General features: G+C 44.4%; 2 protein-coding genes across 8 annotated transcripts in view; one reads left to right on the forward strand and one right to left on the reverse strand.

Annotated features, from left to right (window-relative positions):
• The window catches only part of POLD3 (DNA polymerase delta 3, accessory subunit), a 165,518-nt gene that overhangs the window by 114,632 nt on the left and 26,141 nt on the right, over positions 1 to 24,745 (reverse strand). The window lies entirely within an intron of this gene.
• On the forward strand, positions 648 to 12,809 carry KCNE3 (potassium voltage-gated channel subfamily E regulatory subunit 3). 6 transcript variants are annotated; one of them, XM_072969198.1, is made up of 7 exons: positions 648 to 713; positions 1,414 to 1,603; positions 3,184 to 3,250; positions 5,917 to 6,084; positions 7,328 to 7,461; positions 8,947 to 9,148; positions 10,254 to 12,809. In XM_072969198.1, the coding sequence occupies exon 7, from the start codon at positions 10,294 to 10,296 to the stop codon at positions 10,591 to 10,593; it is 300 nt and encodes a 99-aa protein (XP_072825299.1). In that variant the 5' UTR covers positions 648 to 713; positions 1,414 to 1,603; positions 3,184 to 3,250; positions 5,917 to 6,084; positions 7,328 to 7,461; positions 8,947 to 9,148; positions 10,254 to 10,293; the 3' UTR covers positions 10,594 to 12,809. The 6 variants fall into 6 exon arrangements, with proteins under 6 accessions (XP_072825299.1, XP_072825295.1, XP_072825294.1 ...); XM_072969194.1 differs by lacking the exons at positions 648 to 713; positions 1,414 to 1,603 and adding an exon at positions 1,804 to 1,940 and having other exon boundaries at positions 6,385 to 7,461; XM_072969193.1 differs by lacking the exons at positions 648 to 713; positions 1,414 to 1,603 and adding an exon at positions 1,804 to 1,940.

The raw sequence follows: 24,745 nt of genomic DNA on the forward strand, positions 1-24,745 counted from the left end.
GATGATGGTGGCAGTGGTGCCTCTTACTACCTGATATGAACACTTGAACACTCTCATCAATATTGTCATCATCCGTTTAACACTCCCAGTGTATTTTCTCTAAGTCTGTTTACTTAAAATTGTGTGAAATTACATGATTAATATGCAATAAAATCTGTATTACATACACACACACAGAAATATAGAGAATTCTTGGGAAAGGGATTTGACTAGATAATTCTAAGAGTCCTTTCAACTTAGGTTCTATCACTAAATGATTCTAGAACTCTAACGTGGTGTGATTCTAAGGCTGTGATTCCAAAATTTTATTAGGACAAGAAACAATCCCTATCTTCAAAGAACTCACAACCTAGTAGATGAGGTGGACAGTTACTTTTGATAACTGTAATAAATAGTCCTATAGATTATATGCAAGGCCTTGGCAGGATGTGGGAAGGAATGTTAACTGAGCCAGAGCTGTTTCCTTAAGGCTGGTCTCAAGAATCACTTGCATCACCATCTTTTTTTTTAAAAAAAAAAGCTAATTTCTGGGCTCTATTCCAGATCCCCTGAATTAGAACCTCTGGCGTGGAACCCAAAAGTCTACTTCACTTAAAAGAAGCCAAGGTGATTCTTAGGTTGACTGAAATTTGAAACTGCATGCCCAGGGTCAGGATGACTTCCCTGAGAGGTGATATTCAGACTGAGAAAAAGGAGTAGCTGGGTCAAAATGTGTAAGTACAGAAGTCACACAGAAGTAACGTGTTTTGATGAAGATCAGCAATTTTTACAACATCCCTTCCATGTGATAGGTCTTTTTTAAATGATAGCACTTCTTAGATATAATCTGAGATTCTGTGATTGAGGGAGTATTCCTCAGATGTCCTAGAAGAGATCTTTGTTTACAAGGGAGCCAGAGCTTAGCCTGTTTGTTATTAACTATCCCAAGGCCACAGGCTGGCAGAAAGGGCTCTGATAAGGACTACCCACAGTCTCTGAAACGTTATTCCCTGCCATTGTCCACTCCCCTGCCCATGGCTTCCTGGCCCTCATTTCTCAGCTGTCCCTGGTTGCTTCTTTTCTCTGGAACCTGCAGTGTCACCAGCAAGGAAGCAAGAGCTTGAATGAGGACCTGGCGGCCAGAAAGCAGAGTATCCTGGGACAGGGAGTAGTGAGGTGTGACCAGTTGTCTGGGCATGTGAGGGACTGTTGATACTTGGAGGGAGGAGACACTGCCCGAGGTTAAGGGGAGAGAGTGCCCTAGTGGATTCTGAGTCTGATCTCTGCCAGTGACATCCCTGGTGAACCTGGATAAGCCCCCTTCCCCAAAACTGGGCCCCTTCCGGAAACGGCATCTTCTCTGGAAAAGAGGATTTGTTTTAGAATCAGATGATTTCTCCTGTAACCACCCAGCTTTATTATTTTGGATTCTAGGATGGCATCCAACCCTAACTATCATCCTGTGAAGAAGGCGTGCAGGAACTGTACCCATTTTACAGCCAGGAAGCCAAGGACCAGTGAGAAGCAGTGACTTGCCCACCACCACACGACCACATAGGGGCAAAGCTTGATTCCACCAGCACCCGACACTCTGCCTCGCCTTCTGAGCACGGTCTCAGACTGGGTTAGCTGAAGCGAATCAAGAAGCATTCGGTCTCAGGTCCAGGAAGCAGGCGCTGCAAGGGACGGAAGGGTCGGAGCCCACAGCGGAGTGGGGCCAAGCAGCTGGGCGGAGGCGCCCGAAGCCAGCTCCGAGAGGAGAAGGGGGTGGGTTAGGGGCCGGGCGGGGCCGGGCGGGGCCGGGGGAGGGACACCCTGGGGAAGGGAAAAGGCTGCGGAGCGCGGATCAGAGCGCAGAGAGGCTGGCGGAGCTCCTTGCGGCTCAGTGCAGCGCACCCACGAGCCCAGGGCGCGGTGTCCAACTAGCAGACGGCGCCCCTCGGAGCCTTGCCGCGAGGCAGGTAAGGTGCACTCCCAGGTCGGAAAGGTTAAGCTGACGTGGGGAGTATAAATGAGGAATCTTCCCTACTCCCTCGGCGTGGGGGGGGGGGGGAGCGGCTCAGACAAGGAACTGATCCTCCCTAGAGTCTAGCCACAGGGATCCCAGGCGCACGTCGGAGTGCGGGGCTCATCTCCTGGCATACCCGGCCCAGAAACCGCGGGGCTTGCGTCTGCACTCGCAGGCCCCAGGACAGCGGCACTAAAAGCTCCTTCCACATCCTCAGATATACATACGAACACCTGCGGCTCCGCCACAAGCGCACAGGCGGAAATGACACTCCAGCACCCAGCGTGTTTTCTTTCTTGGCGGGAGCCGCTTGCTCTGCTAGTTGACTTGCCCATTCGCTACTCCATGTGCCCCTCGCCCTATGCGCCGCAGTCCCAGGAAAAGGCTGGAAGCTCCCAAAAACATCTTCGAGTGCAAATAATGTAGATCTAGGCGAGAAGTCAGGAGACCTGGGTTCTAGCTTACAGGTTGTTAAAATCTGTGCTAGTTACCCAGCTGCTCTATACCTTGTGCGCTCTTTTCCTAGGTCACCACCTGTAAAATGGGCCCCTGGCCCTATTGCTCGGGTACTCCTTATGGTATGTGGGGAAAGGAGGTTTGGACCCTTGTCTAAAAAGTACATGAATTCCGGCCCTTGTGTGAAGGCCCATGAAGAGTATCTCCTCCTATCCCTCCTCCCGACTTCTCACCAGTTGACATGTGGGGAAACTGAGGCCCAGGGGGAGATGGCTGGCCCAGGATCACACCGGGGACCAGACAGAAGTAGAAATTAATTCTCCTCACTTCTACCCCAGAGCTGTCTCCACTTCAGCTACAAAAGTGCATTGTAAATGTGTAAACTCCTCATTATCTCCTGGCCTCCAGCCACATTTTCAGCTCCAAACGGAGGAGGGAGATCCATGTTGGAAGCAAGGAAACTGCTTTCAGATTTCCTTGACTCCTTGAGATGATAACCAAAATCCTTCTTCCTCCTTCACTTACTCCATACTTCTCCAGACATTTCTATCCATCAACTGAATGGGTGGATGTTCAAAATACCTACTAAGAGGAAGGCAAGACAAGAAACCCTAGCTTACTGATGGGGGGAGTGAGGTCCAGAGCGAAGAAATGAATTAAGACTTAACCAAGACACTTGGTCTGAAAAGTAGGGGCAGGTCTATTGACTCCAACTCTGGTGTGTTCTCCCTCACCGATAGGACTAAATGGAAAGAGACTACAGGACTGATCAGAGAGGATGAGAAACAAGGAATGCTTCTGAAGGAGGTAAGTGCCTGAGGATCAAGAAAAGTAATAAAGAACCTCCTGATCCTCTTCTGAGGGTAGGAGAACCAAGGGTGGAGAGAGGGGACATAGGGATGGCTGTTCTTGGTAATACTAGGGAGCAGGGGGAGGAGATAGGGGAACAGAAAAGGAAACAACATGACCAGGCTGCCCAATAATTATTTCTTATGTTTATATAATACTTTGCAATTTCTAAAACACCTTTCCTCCATTGTCTCCCTGAGGTCCCATGTGAGGCAAGCAGGGCAAGGGTAATTACCCCCATCTCATAGATGAGTTTCAGAGGAAATAAATGCAGTGCTCAAGGCCACATAGTCATGCATACAGCCAAGATTCGAACCATGAAAGGCACACTTGAAAGGCAAGGGAGGCTGGGAGACTGGGAGTTGGACTGTGTGTACGCAGCAGTGGGTGTGTATGGCCACACCCTGGGCAGGTACACAGGGAAAAAGATTGCAAAGCCACCGCTGGTGTTTTGGGGCCAAGAATGTTTGCCCTTTGGATTGACTGGGGTTCAGGTGCAGGGAACATCTGGACTTCCAAAGGCAGCTTAGAATTCCTTCTCCCCAACTCACTTTCCCACCTGACCAAGATGATGTCTTTTCTTTGAGCCTCCCTTTCTCCAGACCAAATGGAATGCTTTGGCCTGCTCTTGAAGTTGATTTTTAAGTACTGTAAGCTGTTTTCATGAATGTGTATGTATGAAGAGGCATTGATCCACCTATTCTTGAGTGTCTGCTATAAAGAAATGTATGAAGCACAGGTCCCTGCTCTCATACCTCCTAGTGCAGTTAAGCATATATATCTGTATCTATTGATATTTACATAGATACACACAGAGATATAATTTCAGTACAGCATAGTGGTCTAATAAGGTGTTATGCAAAGCACTTTAGGAACAGACAAGAGGGAGAGGCTAACTGTCTAGGGAGTGAGGAAGGCACTGTCTCAGGAGACAGTCTACAGAGGTGACATTGGAGCTGGGTATTGAAGGATGAGTAGGAGTTCACCAGGCAGATAAAAAGTGGAAGGGTATTCCTGCCTAAGAAAACAGCATGAGCAAAGGTGATAGGTGTGCAAGTGCAAGGAATGTCTGGAGAATAGCCTGTAGCTCAGTATCATCCCAGTAACATGCACTGGGAAAAGCTGTGATGAGATGGGGCTAGAGGCACGGTCACATCCAAAGGAGTCTGAATGATACTCAGAGGAGGTTAGACTGTCCTACAGGTAATGGGAAACTTATGGAAAGATCTGTGGACAGGATACCTGTTTCTGGTCCCAGCTTCACCCCTCCTAGGCTGTGAGACCTTAAGCAATGATTTCTTCTTTAATTCTTTAACAACTCTATTTTCCCACTTAACAACTCTATTTTCCCACTGGTTGAATGGGAGGGTTGCACCACCAACATGATTATTAAGATTGCTTCCAGCTCGGATTCTATTCCTGTGTCTCCTTCCAACTATATGTTAAGGTTCATTCCTTCAGCTCCTCTCCCACCCCCTGGGCTGTCCAGTCCATGGTGGAGATACCACCAGACAGACCAGTGGCAAAATTGTGCAGCTGCAGGAGTTGTCTTTGGATCCCTTGCCTGTTTTATGACCTTTTCCCCCTTGTCTCTCTACCACATTTCCAAGCACTTAAGACACTCATTCTGAAAGAGTAGCTGAAACAGAGCAATAGAGAAACCAAAAGAACCAATGGTAGAGTTTCACTTTTCTAGAGAGACCTGAAAGAAAACCTCACTAAGATATCCCATTCATCCTTCAGGTCACAGCTTTACACCTCCACGCCCAAGTTAGAGGCTGGGTGAGCTCAAGTTAAAAACATTTAGGGAGAACCTGTTAATGTGCAGGAAAGAGTAGTATCAGGGTGTGGAGGAAGAGAGGGCACCTGGTTTGTATGGGGGAGCAGGAGTAGGTCAGGAGCAGAAGGAGCAACGGGAGACAAGACTACAAAGGAAGGAAAACTCCAAAAGTTACCAGTTACTCCCCTTACTGGATCCTCGGTTAAGATTGGCAAGAATCTGCAGTTCAGGAGAAAGCAGTAGTGATGGAGTTAGAGGAGACCGTGTCCCAGGACACGAGGAGTCTCTGTTTGGTGTGCTATGCTGCTCAGATGCTAGGGCATGTTGCCACCTGTAGTGGAAGGAGCACCCGAACAGCACCCCAAAGATGGGTTCTCATCTGAGCTCTGCCATTTACTAGCCATGTCATTTTGGATTTGTCACTTCCCCTCTCTGACCTTCAGTTTCCTCATCTACAAAATGGAGGGGTTGGCCTACAATCTAGATTCTAAATGATCTTTAACATCAATCACTGTTCACCTTCCTTCCTAACTGGTTATCTCCTGTTTCAAGTCAAGGACTCTGCAGGGCAGGAGCTCTGTCTTCCCCATCCAAAGAGCTTCACAATCCATGACTACCTTGAAGAGAGAAGCCAAGGAGCTCAGAAAGAGGAACAAAATTCCCAATGTTGCCAACTACTAATCCCTGACCTGGGACCCAGAGTCAGGTCATTAAGAACCAAGCTGTCCCTTTATCAGCTCTGCCTCTCCTGACCCAACAGGATGCCCTTGCACTAGGGCCCTCCTCCCATCCCAACCCATCTCCTAAAGATATGTAACTATGGCTCCTTTGCTCCTCCCACCAGAACCACAAGTATCCAGGACTATCCAGAGAGGCGCTGGAAGGAGGGTCTGAGGAATGAACGGTTTTGTGAAACTTCACTTCCCTCACTGAACCCCACCTCAGAGCCCGCACCGTTCCCTACCCCACTTTCTGCACAGACTCTGTCTCCCAGGCTGGATCACCCTCGCAGGTGAGCTGTAAAGAGGAAAAATGAACAAGTCAACAGGTTTGGCCTTCAGTTTATCTAGGCTGGAGTATTAAATATAATGCAGTCCTAGGACTCCGAAGCACCCTAACCTATAAGGAAAAGGTCTGCAGCCTTCTCTATCTTGTGTTTTGGGGCTCTAGAGAGCCTCCCAAAAGCCTCTCTGACCAGCCTGTCCAATCTCCCACAATCTCACAGTATGGTTTTGTGATTTGTATCTTTATGGGGTCCTGGAGCTGATCAGAACCTTATAAGATTACATAGTAAAACCCCTTCATTTTACAGATGCAGACAGAAGCTGGGGCTCAGAAAAAGGAAGTCACATGCCCAAAGTCACACAAGTAGCAGCTGAACCCAGACAGCTCTTTGGTTTTCATTTCTTTCACTATAAAGTGAGGGAGGTTAAGAATATGAAAATGAATATATGTATACTCAAAAAAAAACTTGGTGTATATCCATCTTATAAAAATGTTTATGCTTTTAGCACTTTTAGCACAGCTATAAATAATCAAAATTATATGTATTGACAATAAAAAATTCTTTTTAATTTTTTTAAATGAGGGAGGTTAGACTAAAAGGATTCTGAAGGCCCTGCCAACCTCTGCTGTACACAAATAAAACCACCACCACATCTGTGAAGAGTCTAGTGCTAGTCACTGCATAATTTTCTCCTTTAATTTTCACAACAAAGTTATGGTACAGGTAGTGTTGATGCCATGCCTATGTTTATACCCAGTCTATCCAAATAGGTTGATTGGTAACATCATTTGTTCCTACATAAAATATCAACCCCAGTGCTGATTGCCATTCTGCCACTCGCATCATTTCCTTGGGTCTCTGGCCCTTTCAGCCTTTAGATGCTCCTACTAAGCTGGCAGTACCCTGGGGGAAGGGGACACTTTAGTCTGCACTATTAGCTGGCCCCTGAGCAGCAGTCCGTGTGTTGAACTGAGGTTTCTCATGAAGTCACCCAGTGGAGACACTGTGGGCCTGGAGTCGGGGACTACAGTCAGATGTCCCTTGGCTGCGGCACAGTTCCTCTAACTGCACCCCTAGGCTGACCTGATCCAGCTGTTGCAGGGTGGGGAGGGGAAGCAGGCGGAGGTCAGAACCCGCAACAGGGCTATTGCACAACCCTCCGGCTTGGCCTTGGGTGATCCACCCTTGTTCTGAAGTTTTTTCTGTGTGTCCGGTTCCTTCCTTTTCTGGCCCTTCTGGGCCTTCCTAGCTCCCAAAGACAATACTGAGACCCTAGATGTGTCCAGGGACATCTTGAAGAAGCTGAGGGGCTGAGGAGCCTTAGAGCACCCACAGGGAGATTCCTGAAGCCGACTAGGAGCCTCTGAATTTGTCTGCTGTTTGGTGAGTCTTTCAGGCTGAGGTGGCCCTCGCTCTGCCCATCAATTCAAACCCCCTTGCAAGGATATTTAAGAAAACTGATAACAGTGACCTGTGAAAGAGACCTGGGCCACTGGGAACAGAGAGACTTCATTTTCATTGTATGTACAGCTGCAATTTTAACCATTTTCAATGGTACACCTCAGTAGTGTTAACCATATTTACATTGTCATGCAACAAATCTCTAGACCTTTTCATCTGAAACTCAATGCCCATTGAACAATTCCTGGTGAGAATCTTTTTTGATAGATGAAGAAAACTGAAGTACAAACAGGGCAAGAAATCTATTTCCTCAGAGTGAGCTCTTCCAGCACTTATGCCACCTGTCTGTTGTCCACCTGTAAAACTGTGTGAGGCCCCTTCCTCCTGCAACCATTGCATTAGCCATTCCCTCCCCAAAAGGCCTCTCACATCCCCCAACTGTCCCACCCCAACTTGTCATCCCCCAGCGCAGGACTCAGCATCTTGAACCTAAGCTATGTCAAGACCCTTGTCACTGGGCCTCCTGCCTCAATTCCTGCCCACTTCACTCCACACTCCACACACCAGCCAGGGTGTCCTTTCCAAGCACAGATCTGATCATTTAAAATATGAGAAAACTATCCCCTTTTAAATATCATCCCATGGTTCTTCCCCAGCTACAGGATAAAGTTCCAACTCTGCCACCTGGCACTCACAGCCCTCCATAATCTGGTTTGGGCCAGTCTCTCCATCCCACATCCTAACTTATCCTTCCACGCATCTCACCCTCTTTATGCTACTTTCCATTCTTCAAAACATTTTATGTGCTTTCTTATTGTCAGGACTTTGCCCATCTGTTTCCTTCCCTTGCCTTCTCTACTTCCAAAACACCCTTCCAGGTCCAACTCAAATTCATTCATCACTGTGAGCACTCTCCGAGCCCTGATCAGCATTCATCCCTTCTTCCTTTAAACCCCAGTAACTCCTGGATTGTCTCCTACATTATTTAAGAGCTGGCAACGTGCCCCCTGAGTATAGGGACTGGCTTCCTGGAACCCTCAGGATGAGATTGCCCAAAAGTGGGCCTCCATAAATGATGAATGGCCAGATGATTCATTGAGCCATTAATTTCATTGTGCTGCTCTTGCTTTCCATTGGCCCATATGAGGAAAGAGGAAGGCACAGCTTTCTTGCCTGACAAGTGGGACAGTAGATAAGAACTTATGCCTCCTGGATCTTAACTCAACTCTTCCCCTCCTCCATCTAGACAAGGTTGCCCAAGTACTAGATGACAGGGGTCCCCAAGGGCCTTGCATTAAATGTGAGCCAGTCCTGGGTTATTGCTGTATTATTTAGATTCTTCCTCCCAACACCTGCATTCATAGAGTTGTTCATGATATTTGTTGTGGCCATAACTAACTGTCATCTCTTCTGGGGAAGAGATCTTATAATTAATAGTCAAATGTGTTAACTTTGGCTTGTTGACAGCTCTATCTAGATAAAGGAGGGCTTTGGAACCAGTCGGCGAACTCGGAGTGTTTGGCTTATGGAGAAGTCCAAAGTGGCCATCTTTACTGGAGACCTCTGAGGGAAGGAAAACGAGGGTAGTCCCAGTCTTGTTAACCACGAGCGCGTGGTCTGCAGATAACCTTTATCAATAGCAAGAGGACAGCCACACGTTGCCTTCTATGTAAGCACTGGGGCAAAGGGAAGGCTGCGATGATAAAGCTTGTGGAGTATGGTGGGAGCACACGAAGGCTTCCTGAAGGAAGTGAGTGTGGAGCCTTGTTTAAAAGGAATGACATATGTTTTTCCAGAGACTAGGATGCAAGGCTGTCTTCAGCTATTCTTCTACATTGTAGACTAAGGATCTCTGAGAGGAAGGAAAAGGAACATCTGTCATCACCTATTATATGCCACGTACACAGTGACGTTGTTTTGGAAGGCAGGACAGCTGAGGTGCTAGTGTCTTCTCTCTCTGGGGCGGGTAAAATCCCAAACCAGACTGAGTGCTCCTTTCACTCCACTGCCCTCAGGCCCAATACCTGCAGTGGTTACTGGCCTCTCTCTGCTTCCCCAGCTACCTCTTTTCCATCACAATTTCCCCTCAATAGCTTAGGAATACCTAGAGTGGGACATAGGATGCTTTAGAGAGGTCAAATGATTCAGCCTCTGGCCCCAGGTAGGGAGAAATCTAAGCCATCCCCAAACATCTTCTACCTGGTGTTTGTGGAGTACAAAAGAGAACTGTGCTGAGGGAGGGTTCCGAGGCGTGTCTCCTAATGATGCCACACAGTCCTCCCGAGACCGAGCGTGAAGGCCAAAGGAGCCCTCAGCTGGCCATCAATGAGCAAGGTTCTATCTCAGCTCTACCTCCAGTATTCTCTATGATCACAGACAAGCCACTTATTCTTTCTGGGCCTCAGTTTCCCTGTGTGTAAAATGGAAGAAATTAGATTAAATAATCCCTAAGGTCCTTCCAGCCTAAAGCTCAGTGACTTACAGAATCCACAGAAAGGATAGATCAGCATGGTTACAATGGTCAAGGAGGACTTTATTCCATAAGTATTTACTGAGCACCTATTGAGTGCTGTCATAAGTGCTCACAGATAGCAGTGAGTAAAACAGACATAGTCCCTGCCTTCCTTGGGCTTGCAGTCTAGTAGAGAAGATAGACAAGTAAACAAGTAGTTAGAATAAACTGTGATGTTGGGATTTTAGCTGGAGTCTAAAGGAGTGGGGAGGTCATTCCACTGCAGATAACAGCCATCCTCTCTTTTTTCTGTCACTACCAGAGTATCCTTGGATTCTTGTCCCACTTCAACCCCTGTTGCTATGGAGACCACCAATGGTACTGAGACTTGGTACAAGAGTCTGCATGCTGTGCTGAAGGCTCTAAATGCCACTCTTCACAGCAACTTGCTCTGCCGGCTGAGTCCAGACAACCTGACTGAGGAGCGGCACGCCAGCCTACCTAGCCGTGATGACAACTCCTACATGTACATTCTCTTTGTCATGTTCCTATTTGCTGCCACTGTGGGCAGCCTCATCCTGGGATACACCCGCTCCCGCAAAGTGGACAAGCGCAGTGACCCCTATCATGTGTACATCAAGAACCGTGTGTCCATGATCTGATGCTAGGAGGCTTGAGATGGCAGATTAAGACACCTGAGGATTATCTTCTGGGGCCTCCAGAACTCAGCTATGGACCATGTCAGGCCTCAGTGTCCTTATCTGTAAGATCAACAAGAAACTGCTGAGAGAGGTCATTATTGGGGTAGGTGAAGAGGGTCTGGGAGACCTGGGCCTTGTAGATAAGGATTTTTTCCCAGCAAAGATAGACTTCATAGACAGTGGGAGCCCTATGAACAAATATATAGAAGTAGCAACATATGATGACCAATCAGTAGTCTAGTGGCCAGAGTACTGGGGGCTTGGAGCTGGAGGAAGGAGAAAAGGAAGTTGTATTAGAGGGAAATGAAATAGGAAGATGCCCTCAGGACACAATTTTTGACTTGTGACCTTCAACAAACATGAGCAACAGCAGTGATTATCCCATATCACAGACAGGAAATCTGAGTAATGTTATTTATTTATATTTGCCCACATTTGATGTTTTCCTACCCATTTAATGTCTGTGATTTTACTCCCAAGAGGGAAGCAGAGCAAGTGCCATTCTGTCCATTTGGGCCAGAGCAGTCCCATGACTGGCACCCAGTAACTCTGGGCTCCTTGCCTAGTGCTTTTCAAAAGTCTGTGCCACCCAGGAATAGATCTAGACCTGAAACATATACAATTCTGGGGGGCCCTCCTGAAAAAAAAGAATTTAAAAATATCTTAATTTTGTAAATATTACAAAAATATATTACCATGTTAATACATTGTTAGGGCCCCTCCTAAGACCTTAAGATGGAGCCACATGAGTACAGGGCCCTGATTGTTAAGCCTCATTAGCTCCGAGGTTCCTGTGCCCCTCCAGCCATGTCCCAGTGCCCTTCCCAGCCACATCTCCAAGCATGGGGAATTCACTACCTCTAAGGCAGCCTTCAACATTTTGATTGAATTCTGTGAGAAATTTTGATACCAAGTTGAAATCTGCATCTAGAAGATTATTATCACACATAGATCACACATAGAAGATTGCTATATTAAAAGAAACAGCATGAAAAGGCAGGTACCTGATTCATTGGAGAGAGAACCAGCCCTGATTCTACCATGAGTGCGGTGTATAATAAACTGGCTAGACATTTCTCTCTCTGCCTCTTTTCCCTCTTTGGCACTGTGAAATAGTTAGAAAGTTGAAACAACTGAAAGCCTCTGAGGACTCTACCAGATCTGACATTCTAGGCTTCACATACATTGATCTGAACCATACAAAACTTGTAGGTCAAAAACAGCTGAATAACAGTACTTTCACGCGGTTCAGCTGAATATGTGAAATGTGGCAGGTAAATACTTTACAAGCTACAAATCCCAGGCTGGAACCTCCCACTGTTCTGTTTGATTTCTATTTGTAAGGAATCTCCATGGGGTCTCTAGAAAGCCCCATTAAAACATACATATTTGTGTTTAGGAAAAACTCTGAAAGAATATTACGATAGCACTTATCTCTGAAGAGAAGGATTACGGGTGATTTTCCCTTTCTACTTTAAAAATTTATGTAATATTTGATTTGTTTGACTATGAATGTATTTCTTGTATAATAAGGTGGGAAAAGCTACTTCCACTTTGAAAAATAAAAATAAATGCCTGTGTGTTTCTTGAATGGAAGATCACAGAGCATTGGCTCCTGTGAGCAGTTAGTGGTGTTGATTCCTTGTGAATGTGCTAAGCCCCACATATGCTCAAGCCTTTCCTCATGTCTCCTTGAGGGAGAAGGCAGAGATCTGCTTAAGAAGATGTGACATATGGGTAGACAACAGACTTGGAAGTCAGACCACCCAGACCAGACGCCCAAATAAAATATGGAATGCCATCAAGTCTAAGAATAAATGTCAGGTGATGGATGCTACCAGGATTTTGAGAAATAGGATTGAGTAGATCTAGAAGAGTCAGAGGAAGGTAGAATTTGAACTGGGCTTTGAAAGATAATATAGATCTAAGTAGGCAGAGTGAATGAAGGAATAAGACGAAGCTTGGAGGCAGAAATGTGGTGAGACCATCCTCCTGAAGAGAGCAAGTCGGCTGGTAGGCAGAGCAGGAGGCAGCCTAAAGGGCCTACAGTGGGAAACCTATGGGAGAGACTCCCTTGCACACAGTTCTTATACTCACAGGGCTTGATAATAAAGTAATACAAATTCTTTCTCTTGCAAATTACAGAAATCGAATGTGTATTATTAGCATAAGCACAAAAGGGGATTTATTGAGAGGAGTATGGGTTCATCACAAGCTCAAAAGAGAAGATACAGATACCAGGGATCCAATGCTTGGAACTGCTTGCTTGTTTAAATTTACAAAGCAGGGGCTCAGTATACCTTATGTACACTCAAGATTGGACTAAATAAAAATCTAGGATTTTAAGATACAATTTAAACATTCTAATATTTTACAATGCATGATGTATGATGGCCCTCCTGGCAGCTCTATCCCACTACCTCCTTCAACAGTTAGGCTCTTTTGGCTGCACCAGTTCTGCCCTCTGCTGGCCAGATCTCAGCATGTCACTTTGAGTCTTCAAAGCAAAACTTCAATTATCACTCAGATTTATTGAGTGCCAACTACGTGCCACGGACTCATCTAGGCACACTTAGAATGCATAAGCAAATGAAAAAGATCAAATAAATCCCTGCTCTAATACTTAAGACCACTTAAAATACTTAAGACACTACATATCAGGCAGTAGCCTAAGCATTTTACACACATTAACTCATTTAGCTTTCAAAACTTGCATAACATCCCTATTTAGTAGGTATTCCTTTCAACTACTTCAGTAGAGCCTATTTATTCTTTTTTATTGACGTATAGTTGGTTTACAATGTTGTGTTAATTTCTGGTGTATAGCACAGTGATTCAGATATAGATATATTTAGTTATATATATTCATATATATATTCCTTTTCATATTCTTTTCATTATAGGCTATTACAAGGTATTTAATATAGTTCTTGGTGCTACACAGTAGGACCTTGTTGTTTATCTATTTTTTGTATAGTAGTTAGTATCTACAAATCTCTAGTTCCCATTTTATCCCTCCACCCCACCCCTTCCCCACTGGTAACTGTACATTTGTTTTATATGTCTGTGAGTCTGTTTCCATTTTGTAAATAAGTTCATTTGTCTCATTTTTTAGATTCCACATAAGTGATACCATATGGTATTTTTCTTTCTCTTTCTGGCTTCACTTAGAATGCCCATCTCCAGGTTCATTCATGTTGCTGCAAATGGCATTTATTTTACCCTTCTTCGTGGCTGAGTAGTGTTCCAACGTATACATAAACCACAGCTTCTTTATCCAGTCATCTGTTGATGGACATTTCGGTTGCTTCTATGTCTTGGCTACTGTAAATAGCTATGAACATTGGGGTGTACGTATCTTTTTGAATTATGGTTCTCTCTGGATATATGCCCAGGAGTGGGATAGCTGGATCACTTGGTAAGTCTATTTCTAGTTTTTTAAGGAATCTCCATACTGTTTTTCATAGTGACTGCAACAAACTACATTCTCACCACACTGTAGGAGGGTTCCTTTTTCTCCACACTTTCTCCAGCATTTATCCTTTGTGGACTTTGTAATGATGGGCATTCTGACTGGTGTGAGGTGATACCTCATTGTACTTTTGATTTGCATTTCTCTGATAATTAGTGATATTGAGCATTTTCATGTGCCTATTGGCCATCTGTATGTCTTCATTGGAGAAATGTTTGTTTAGGTCTTCTGCCCATTTCTTGATTAGGTTGTTTGCTTTTTTGTTATTGAGTTGTATAAGCTGTTCGTATATTCTGAAAATTAAGCTCTTGTCAGTCACATTGTTTGCAAATATTTTCTCCCATTCTGTAGGTTATCTTTTTGTTTTTTTTATAATTTCCTTTGCTGTGCAAAAGCTTACAAGTTTAATTACATCGCATTTGTTTGTTTTTGCTTTTATTTCTATTGCCTGGGTAGACTGCCCTAGGAGATCATTGCTAAGATTTATGTCAGAGAATGTTTTGCCTATGTTTTTTTCTGGGCGATTTATTGTGTCTTGTCCTATGTTTAAGTCTTTAAGCCATCTGAATTTATTTTTGTGTCTGGTGTGAGGGAGTATTCTAACTTCATTGATTTACATGCAGCTGTCCAGCTTTCCCAACACCACTTGCTGAAGAGACTGTCTTTTCTCCACTGTACATTCTTGCCTCCTTCATCAAAGATTAATTTACTGTAGGTGTGTCGGTTTATTTCTGGGCTCTATTCTGTTCCATTGATCCATGTGTTTGTTTTTGTGCCAGTACCATGCTGTTTTGATTACTGTAGCTCTGTAGTATTGTCTGAAGTCTAAGAGGGTTATTCCTCCAGCCTCATTCTTTTTCTTCAGTACTGCTTTGGCAATTCTGGGTCTTCTGTGATTCTATATAAATTTTAGGATTATTTGTTCTAGTTCTGTGGGAAAAAAATGTCCTGGGTAGTTTGATAGGGATCATATTAAATCTGTAGATTGCTTTGGAGCCACTTATTCTTCATATAGCCCCTTGAGCACCCTCAGCCTAATTTTAGTGCCAAGGCATACCCAGCACAAAGCATGGATTTGAGATGACTGGGAAAATGATTTGGGAAGATGATGGCAGAGTACTGACACCAGTAGACTGAAGTCGGGTTTCTTAGAAGCAAAGCCTGAGATATGCATTTACTGAGGGAGCACTTTTCAGAGGAAACTTTCCAGGGAGAGAGGAAAAGGAACACAATAAACAAGGTATGTGTTATGTTAGGTCACATCTAGCTGTGGCTTGATCCCCAGGAAAAGTGGGGCAAAAACAGCATAACAGAATTACAGCCCCTTGAGGCAAGGGGACCAGCCTCTTATGCCCCATATCAGTCAGTCATCGGTTGTGGGCCACCCTGGTGGGGAGAGGGGATGAGAGAAGGGGTGCCAGGAGGTTCCCATCAGCTGAGAGCAGGTATCTGGAGAAGAGTGGCACCTGTGGGCTACTGCAGGCTACAGCAGTTGTCTTGGTTAGTGATTTGCAAAAGCCTGATTCCTCAGGAAGGTTCTGAAGCTAAATTTTCATCACAGAATCAGCCCTGCCTTTTGAGGCTATCCTTTTCTCCCCCATGTCAGTCATCATTGACTGCTGGCTGCTAGAGGGGGCCCTTAACTCCCCAGGGGTACTCATATTTGGCTGAGGCCAAAACTCTGGACAAGGAGGCAGCTCTGAGCTGATGGCACCCAACACTCACAGCAACTGGGGAAGGAGGACAACATGGGGGCTCCATCAGCATCCACAACAGCTGTGCTATTGGGGAAATGGGAGCAGAAGCAAAGTGTCATGTCTTGGGATCTCCCAGCTTAAGAGACAAGAAGCATATGCTAAATTAAGAACAAAACAATATAACACCAAATAGAACCAAGTAGGAAACAGTATAGTTAAATACCAGAAAATGTGGGGAACAAATATTGAACATGATGGTCAAGGGACATATCACGGATGTTTCCTGGGGATTTGAGGTAGGATTTGATTAGAAGGTCCAGTATAGTATGGTCCAAGCAACATTCCAAGTAGGTGAATGGCTCTGCTCTACTCAGGGACCTGGGATAATGACTGCCACCTTCAACATGTAGCTTCTAAGTTCACTCTGATTGAAGTACTTCTAGTTAGTTAAGAGAGAGACAGAACAGAATTCCAGGGCCAGAGATTTACTCAAACGCAAGTAAAGCAAAAGCTGTTTACATCCCATCTGCTCACACCCATTGACAATGGCTCAGTAATGTGGTCAACACAGGCTGCAAAGGGGGCTGGCAAGTGAAGTCCCAATCCGGACAGTCAGGTCTCAGATAAACCATGATTATAAGGGAGAAAGTGGATTTTGTGGATAGCAGGTGGTCTTCACCCTACCCTTTTCACCTTCTCCAGGACGGGTCACGATCAAAAAATGTACAGCCCTGCCAAGAAGGAAGCAGTGCTGTCACTCTGACTCAACATGTTTTTGGGGGGGCCGGGGAGCCTTGTGGGTATAACTAAGCCTGTCCTGGGAGTGTGACTTTTGCTTTTTTTTTTTTTCTGGCACTGGTGAGTCTGGTCTCTCCTCTCATTGGAGTGGTAATAGCCAACATATTTGTTTAGGCAAAGGGGAAATAGAAAAGCAAGGCTTTCAGCCAGCCTTGTGTAGGAAAAAGAATCCTCTTTCAGGTGCTGCTAAGAAACCAGGAACATGATCTTCCTGGATGAAATCAGAGAACCTCTCTGTGGCAAGTGGTTAAACTGTAACAGAGAATGAGCTCTGGGAGCAGGAGAGAAGGAAATTAGTGAACAGGAAAGAAAAAGAGAAGAAGAACTAATACTTGATGAGCAACCAATCTCTCCCAGGCACTGTGCTGGGAATTTGCATGTTACCTTATTTTACCTTTTCAGAAGCTCTTGACATAATTATTTTTTTAATCTCACTTTGTAGATAAGGTAACAGAAGCTCAGAGGGGAAATAGCTTAACATTCATTTAATTAATACATGGAGCTGTCTAGATTTTAACAAAGACCTGCCTGAATTCAAAGTCCATGTTTTCCCCACGATAGCTGGTCCCTTTAAGAGTCACATTAGATCCTTTTCCGAGACTAAACCCCCCTAATTTCCCAGCGACTCTGTGGCTGGCCTCTGCTCCCCTTCATGGATGAAGTAGTCACATCTCGCCCAGCTCCTCCTACCCCAACCAAGATGCCTCAGAGAAGAGAGGGCTTTATCACAATACTGATGGGAATAATAAGCCAATTGAGACAGCTCTTGGGTGAGGTCCCTGAGTCCTTACAGCACTGACTCAACACAAGACAAGAGGAACACAGAGATCAACCACAGAATCTGCTGGGAGATTAGAAGGGTCAAATCTCAAGAAAAGATCTATAATGTGAATATTTGGTGCATCTCCCTCAGCTGGAGAGAGGATGAGATTATAAACAGAGCTCAAAAGATCTCTGTGGGACAGCTACAAGCTTACAGTTCTGCTCTTGGTTTATCATTCATTTATTCATTCAAGAAATACTGATTGAGTACCCATATATTAGGCAATGTGTTTGGTAAAAGAATACAGCAGCAAACAAAAAAGCCCCAGTCTCCGCTTTCATGGGGGCAAGGATTAGCTCACCCACTTCAGTTTTTCTGCCTATAAAAGAAGCTTTACTTTGAACTCCTCTATGCTCCTCCTCTGCACAGGTCAAGGCTTCTTCCACTCATGTTACTGCCCTGCTTATAAATCTCTGATAATTTTTATCACATTGTACTCTCCAGGCATGTCTTTTCCCCGTTAGAAACACTGCAAAGGTGTAGGCAGGGACCACGTCCAATGTATCTCTATGCCCTCATCAACTACGATAAAGCTGGGCACAAAATGTATGCTTGATAAACATTAATGGAATGAATCAACATTACCATGAGTATTGTGCTAAATAATCTCTCACATGTGCATAGTGCTTCCAACCTTTCAAGACATTTCCATCTCCTTATCTCATTTGCTTTAGAGAGTCTGGTGTGGTGGATTCAACTAAAAGCGGATGTGAGAACACTTCGTAAAATATGAATGGTAAAGGACTATTATTGAACTCTCTTGCTAGCCTAAAGGCCAGGATAATTTAGGTGACATACTTAAGGTCATGCGGCAGGAGTCTGTGCTAGAATCTATGTCTCCTGACTTCTATTTCTGGACTTTCCTCCCAGCATTAAGGGGAAACTGATAAAAGAGAGGCATAAACAAAGTGCTCAGGGAGCCCCTGAATGTGACTGCAAACTCCCAGGACTGGATACAGTGATGCTTTGCCCAGATATGACACACCTGCTGAGAATGTGGGCTACTGGCAGCTCACAGCTGCAGCCCTCACTGTGCGTTGCTCTGGGCCACAGGGAACTATTTCACCCAAGGCTATAGCCCCTCCTGGGAGGAGGTGGGGCAGTTCATTACCAATGACAGACTGATGCTGGGATACAAAGGTCTGGTTCCATCACATCAGTCTGGGACAACTCTGAGGGGCCATCTCAGCTCCAGAACTCCCAGTAGGATTAGCTGAGGTTCCCACTGCAACCACATTGTAAGTTAGCTTCTCCCTCTGCCCACTCCTGTGTGCTCAATTCCTTACTGTGTATCTCCCAAGAGCACGCTCTAAAACACCTGCATGCCACTCTCCATCTCAGTCGGTTTCCAAGGGAATCAATCTCTCCCTCAAGAACTGTTCCCTAGCACTGAGCCTCTTCCAAAGTAGGTTGTCAGTAATGACAGAGGAATGGGATGATAGAATACAGATGGAGGCAGTTAGGTTCTTGCAAAACCAAAATGAAGAAGATGAGGCACTGATAGAGACTGGCGGTGATGAAAATGGCAACTTATGGTCATTGAGTAAGAACTGGCCACTAGAGGGCCCCGCGCTACACATCTATAGCTCTAATGCTGCTTTAGAGCAAAATTTTAATTTTGCCCTTGACGTGGCAGACACCCAGCATAATTGTCTGCACTAAGGGAAAAACTGATGGTCTAATGCTTCCTTCTGTTTTATCTATTCCATGAACATCAGTATCCTAGCCTGTCCCAGTACCATCACCAAGCACTCTGTGCCATTACATATAAACGTATAAATCGAAGCTTCCAAAGCCTGTTCCTCATTGTTCCCAAGAGGTTCAGAAGATCAGAAATGTGGAATTCCAAACAGCTGGCTGTGACAGTTCACACCCAGAAATGGAGAGAGTCAGCCACATAATCGGTCTAGTCCTGTCACTTCCCCTTCCCCACCCCAATTCTCCAGTTTGCAGTAAAAGTAAGGTGTTCAGGATACACGTGAACTATAGTGGCCAAGGGAGAGAGGGAGTCATGGGAGTCTTCACAGAAGATGAAAAGGTTTGAGAACATTGGGTATGAATGAATGAATGATTGATCAATTAATATTTTTTCTGCTGTGAACTTAGTAGAAAGACTTGAAGAAAAATGTCCTCTGTGTCCTTTTTGGAAGGACAGTAAGTCCTTTGTAGGCTGAGAGGCTTTCTCTGGAGGATGGGGAAGGGGCAGTGGACCATTTAGAGGTTTCTGTTTCCAACATATACATTCTTTTTTTAAACTTTTTTTTTAATGGAATGAAAGATTCTTTAAATTCTATAGTGCTTTACAATTTTCAAAAGTGTCACACACATGATTTCATACAATCACATAACCCTTTTCTTTTTCCCTACCCCAATATTGTCCAGCTCCCCCTTCCCTCTCCACAATGGTAACCACTAGTTTGTTTTCTAAATCTTTGAGTCTGCTTCTTTTTTGTTTTATTCACTAGGTTCCAACATATACATTCTTAAGGGGACAGAGCTGGATTGTTTGGAAGGCAGAAGCTCTGAGGATTAAAGGAGAGCAGAGTTGGGTTCTATAAAGCCAGGAGGATGGATGGGTGGTGAAAGATCTGTATTTGGCTCTCTCTCAGTATCTCTGGCAGTGGTGACTACTAGGACACCTGGGGAATGAACACCAAGCCATGGCTTTGGAAGCCATATGGGAGTTCTTGGTAGTTTGGTTTAGAACAGAAGGAGTAGATCACTTGAGCAACTGGGCCAGATATACCTAACTGCAACACACCTGTTTGGACAATGTGCTACAACTAAAATGGACTGAAGATGGTCCCACAGGTTTTCTGGACTGGGTAAACCCTGAGGTTTTTGTATTCCCCTAGAAGTCTTAATATTGACTGTCCCACCAACCTGGTAGGTGAGGGTGATGCTAAATTTAATCTGATTTGAATTAGAAAAATTAAAATTTAATCTTATTATTTAATCTGATTTAGAAAAAAATAAAGAAATCTAATGTTTTTGCATTTGTTATTGAATAAATCAAATGTATTCCAATACATTGGAGCTCTGATATCACAACAGCAAATCTAGCTGGCTAGGTTAATAAAAGAATGATAATAATCTTTTGAGGGATTACCATGTTTTAGGCAGTGCACTTTCATTTAATCCTTGCAACATACCTATGAGGCAAATTGGGAATTAGAGAAGTCAAGTAGGTTACCCCAGGTCACATGGTTAATGAATGGCAGAACCAGGTTTGCTGGACTCCATGTCTGTCTGACTTCGATAGCCACTCATTTCCCATCACCCAGCCATGCATTCACTGACATATACCTCACCGCTCACTGATTCATTTAGCCAGATATTCACTTAGATATTGAATGGTATCAATACAGTTACTCTGTTACTTAAACAGTGAGACCAATCTAGTAGTAGCTGGAAGAACAAAAGAATCTTAGAATTATAGAATGTTTGTACCAGCAGCTGGTCTAGTGGGAAGAGCAAAATCTTTGGAGCCCAGTGGACTCCCTTGGAATCCTGGCTCTGATAGTCACTCTCTCTGTGACCTTGAGCAATTTCTTTCACCCCCATTCATTCTCAGTTTCCATATCTGTCTATCACAAATAATAATACACATACATTCTCATTAGATTGATTGGATTAGAGATATTAGAGATAATCCGTCTCTCTCATACAAATATATATATGTATATATACATAATAATATATATATATATATGTATACACACACACACACACACACACACACAGAGGACCAGCTACATAATTTGCCACATAATTTATGGGGCCCAGTGCAAAACGAAAATGCAAGGCCTTTGTTAAATAATTATTAAGAATTTCAGGATGATGACAGCAGATTAAACCAAGCATGGCACTCCTCTAAGGGCAGGGCCCAGATGGTATGCTTAGCACAGAGTAAGTGTACAATAAATGGTAGTCCTTTTCTCTCTCTAGATCATTGAGTCCAATCCTCTCTTTTTGCAGCTGGGGAAACTAAAGTCTAAAGAAGATGAAAAACTCAAGTTAATGGCACAGCCAGGACCACAACCCAGACCTCATCTGTTTCTAGTCAGTAGTCTTCACCTTAGCATTTCCCAAGTGTGTTCTGTATGATGATAATAGATGTTTCATGAAGAAAAGTTGCCATCAACAAGCAAGTTCACAAAACACTGGATTAAGGTTAAATAGACATCTTCTGCAGAGCTCTTCACAGACTCTTCTATGAGCAACATGAATCTCCAAGACAAGGATATAATATAGAATATTCCCCCAAAGTACTGATATGGAACCCTTTCTCAAGAACACATTAAGTATCTCTTAGCACTCTTCCAGAAATGCTGCTCTGTACACTGCTGAAGGGCTGTGGAAGTTTCCATGGATTTTGATCTGCGGGATGCGGTTGTTCTTACTCTAAATTAGAAGCAAACATATTCCTTCCATTAGGCCTTTCTGTCCACGTCTCTGCCCCGGCTGACTTGTGAGCCTGAGGATATAAAACTAATGAAAACCAGGCTCCAGAAAGAGCATAATTGTTTAGAGTCACCCAGTTGCGTCCAAAAGGCAGATCCACTCTGCCCTTCTCCCAAGAGTAGGAACATAGAGAAAAAATATACACCATGACCCCCAAATTCTTTCCATTCTGAGTAATTTGCTCACAGCCACCACATCACTAAAATAACAGCTGAAGTCCCTTAGGAAGGCATACAGGAGGCTGGGAAATCATGATTCTCGTCTTAGCTCTTCCACTTGCTAACCATTTGACCTAGACTAGTTCATTCATCTGCTTATCCTCTTACTTTTATTGAAAACCTTCTTGCATCAAATTAATCTTTCCTTTCTTTAAATTATCATACATTTGTATTTCATCTATAAAACTCCTCCACCGCCTCCCTTGAGGCTCTAATCGGAACATAGTTTGAGAACCAGCAGACTAGATGATCTCTATAGTTCCTTTCAGTTCTGATGGCCTGTGATTCAAAGTTGTTATGTCATTTTGCAAGCTCTTCCCTCCACCTGTTAATAAAGGATCTCAGCTCCTTGAGAAATCTCCCCTTAAATTCCGGGAGGCCCAAAGAGTGATTCTCACTCACTGTGCTGTTGAGACGCCAGATGACACTGACCCTCGTAGAGTCCCAATCCACAGAATCCATTATATGGATTGTGAAGAGGAGAGAATATTTTTCTCCCACCCTTGTGCTATACTTTATCACACGAACTTTCAGTAGGTACTTTTTCTGCCCTTTGGACTCAAGGAGTTTTTAGTAAAGCTGCTCTTCTATATTTTGCTGTTCCTCCTCACCCGCATCCCCTTCCACAAATTACTGAGCATGAGCCAATGGAGGGGAGTGAGGTCAAGAAACAATCTGTGTGATAAACCTAATATTGACTGAACTCTGACTCACTTCTCTTTGATTTTGAAGATTCCGTTGCTGGACCTGATTGCCCTTGCTTTCCTTAGGATGAGTTCCTTCCAGGAGACACCTAAGGCCTTCGTGAAAAATAGATTTGATGAGTTGGGTCCACTTGGCAGAACTACCTATTTGGGTCCTCTGGGAAGCAGATGCCAAGATGGAGTAAGAAATGCAAGAGATTTATTGGGGGAAACACCGGTGAAATATAAAGAGAAGGGGCAATGGAGTAGATGGGAGAGCTGCGGATAGCAATGTAGGTCTGACACCTGTGAAAGGAGAGGGAGACAGAAGGAGGCTTGGGCAGGAAAAACCTCAGACTTGACACAGCTCTGAGAAAGTCTCAACCAGGCTAATGGGGAGACGCAGAACGACTCTGCCTGTTGGAGGAGACCCGTGTTGGGCAGTCATGGCTTGGCTCTGCATGTCTGCAGTGCTCAGTCATTAAGAGGAAGAAGGGGAGGGAGCTCAGGACAGCGGTGTAAACACTGCAGTAGATTCCGAAGGTGTTGCAGCCCCAGGCGGTCAGCTAACAACACTCCTCCCAGCAGGCTCTCCGTGTTGGAGATCTGAGCAGTGGACTCCTCATGCCTGCCTCACTGGACATGCCCACACCTGTGTGAATTCAAAATGTGGATCTAATTTAAGCTTAAAATGAGACCTATTTTGCATATTCCTTACAAATATTTATTGAGCCCATAAAAGGTATTACACTCAGCACTACAGCAGCCCTGCCCTCTCCAGTGGAATGACTGAGTCTGGGAAGGTTTCAGATAATTGGGTGAGTTTTATTACCATTATTGTCAACAACAGGCATGTTTTACTAGCCTCCACTGTATGCTAATACTGTGTCCAGCTTAGCAAAAAAACCCACAATCTTTAAGGAGTTTGAGGTAAGTTTCCAATAAAATATCCCTGCTCTTTGGGGAGCTCAGAGGAGACTTTTGAAGACTTTCCTCAGGCCAATCACTAGATGAGCCAAGGAGGAAAGAATGTTTTTGTAGAATTTTCCTTGGAGGTTACCAGAGAGACCTTGAAACTGATCTGGTAGCCAAGCAGGTGGCACAAGGGCATGCTCCACCCCCCAGGACTGTGCCAGCCAAGAGTCAGGATTTGCTGAGAGGCAGACCCAACACCTGTTGTGGCTCCTGGATCCGAGTCAAAATTGGGAAGGAGAAAGGAGAGATGAGGAAGGAACTAGGAAAGAGGGATTTGTTGTGAGAAGAGATAAGATGTTGAGCTTTTCAGAATGGTGCCAAAATTCATCTCAACCAAATCACCTGGCAAAAGAGATTGTGCCTGTTGCAGAAAGAATGCTAAGCATGACACCCAAGTTCTGCCTCTAACTCCCTGGCTGACGTTTGTCACTCAGTGCTCCTCTGGGCCTGTGCTCCTTGGCTGTAATGTGCAGAGCTAGGCCAAGCACTCCTTAAAGTTCTTCCCATTTGAATAGTCTACCATTCTAATAGCCTCCATAAAACAATCCTGGAACAGCCCGCAGAGAGGCATGAAAAAGACAGAGTGTAGGATAAATGGAATTTCCAGTGAACTCAGGAATAATATAACATAATGTAATATAACATACATGGCATAGTATAGCATAGCATAGCATAGCATAACGTAACAACATAACATAACAAGTATTATATAGAGTACAGGAGTGGGGACCAGTAAAACCTCTAAGGTGGAGCTCATTTCATGATCAAGACATTCAGGACATCAAAATGTGACTCTGTTCTATCTCTATATAGAGGTACAGATGATCCAGGGAAGAAAATAGTTCCACCTGTCAGCTGGTTCTAAACAATCTGAGATTCATAAACATTCTATCAACACATGAATCCCCAGTATTACCAAAGCAAAGAGATAACACTGCCCCTGTCTTTTACTGAACCCTCCTCCAGTTTTCTCATAAAAATCA

Source organism: Vicugna pacos, chromosome 10 (assembly GCF_048564905.1).
Source record: "Vicugna pacos chromosome 10, VicPac4, whole genome shotgun sequence".
Taxonomy (NCBI): Eukaryota; Metazoa; Chordata; class Mammalia; order Artiodactyla; family Camelidae; genus Vicugna; species Vicugna pacos.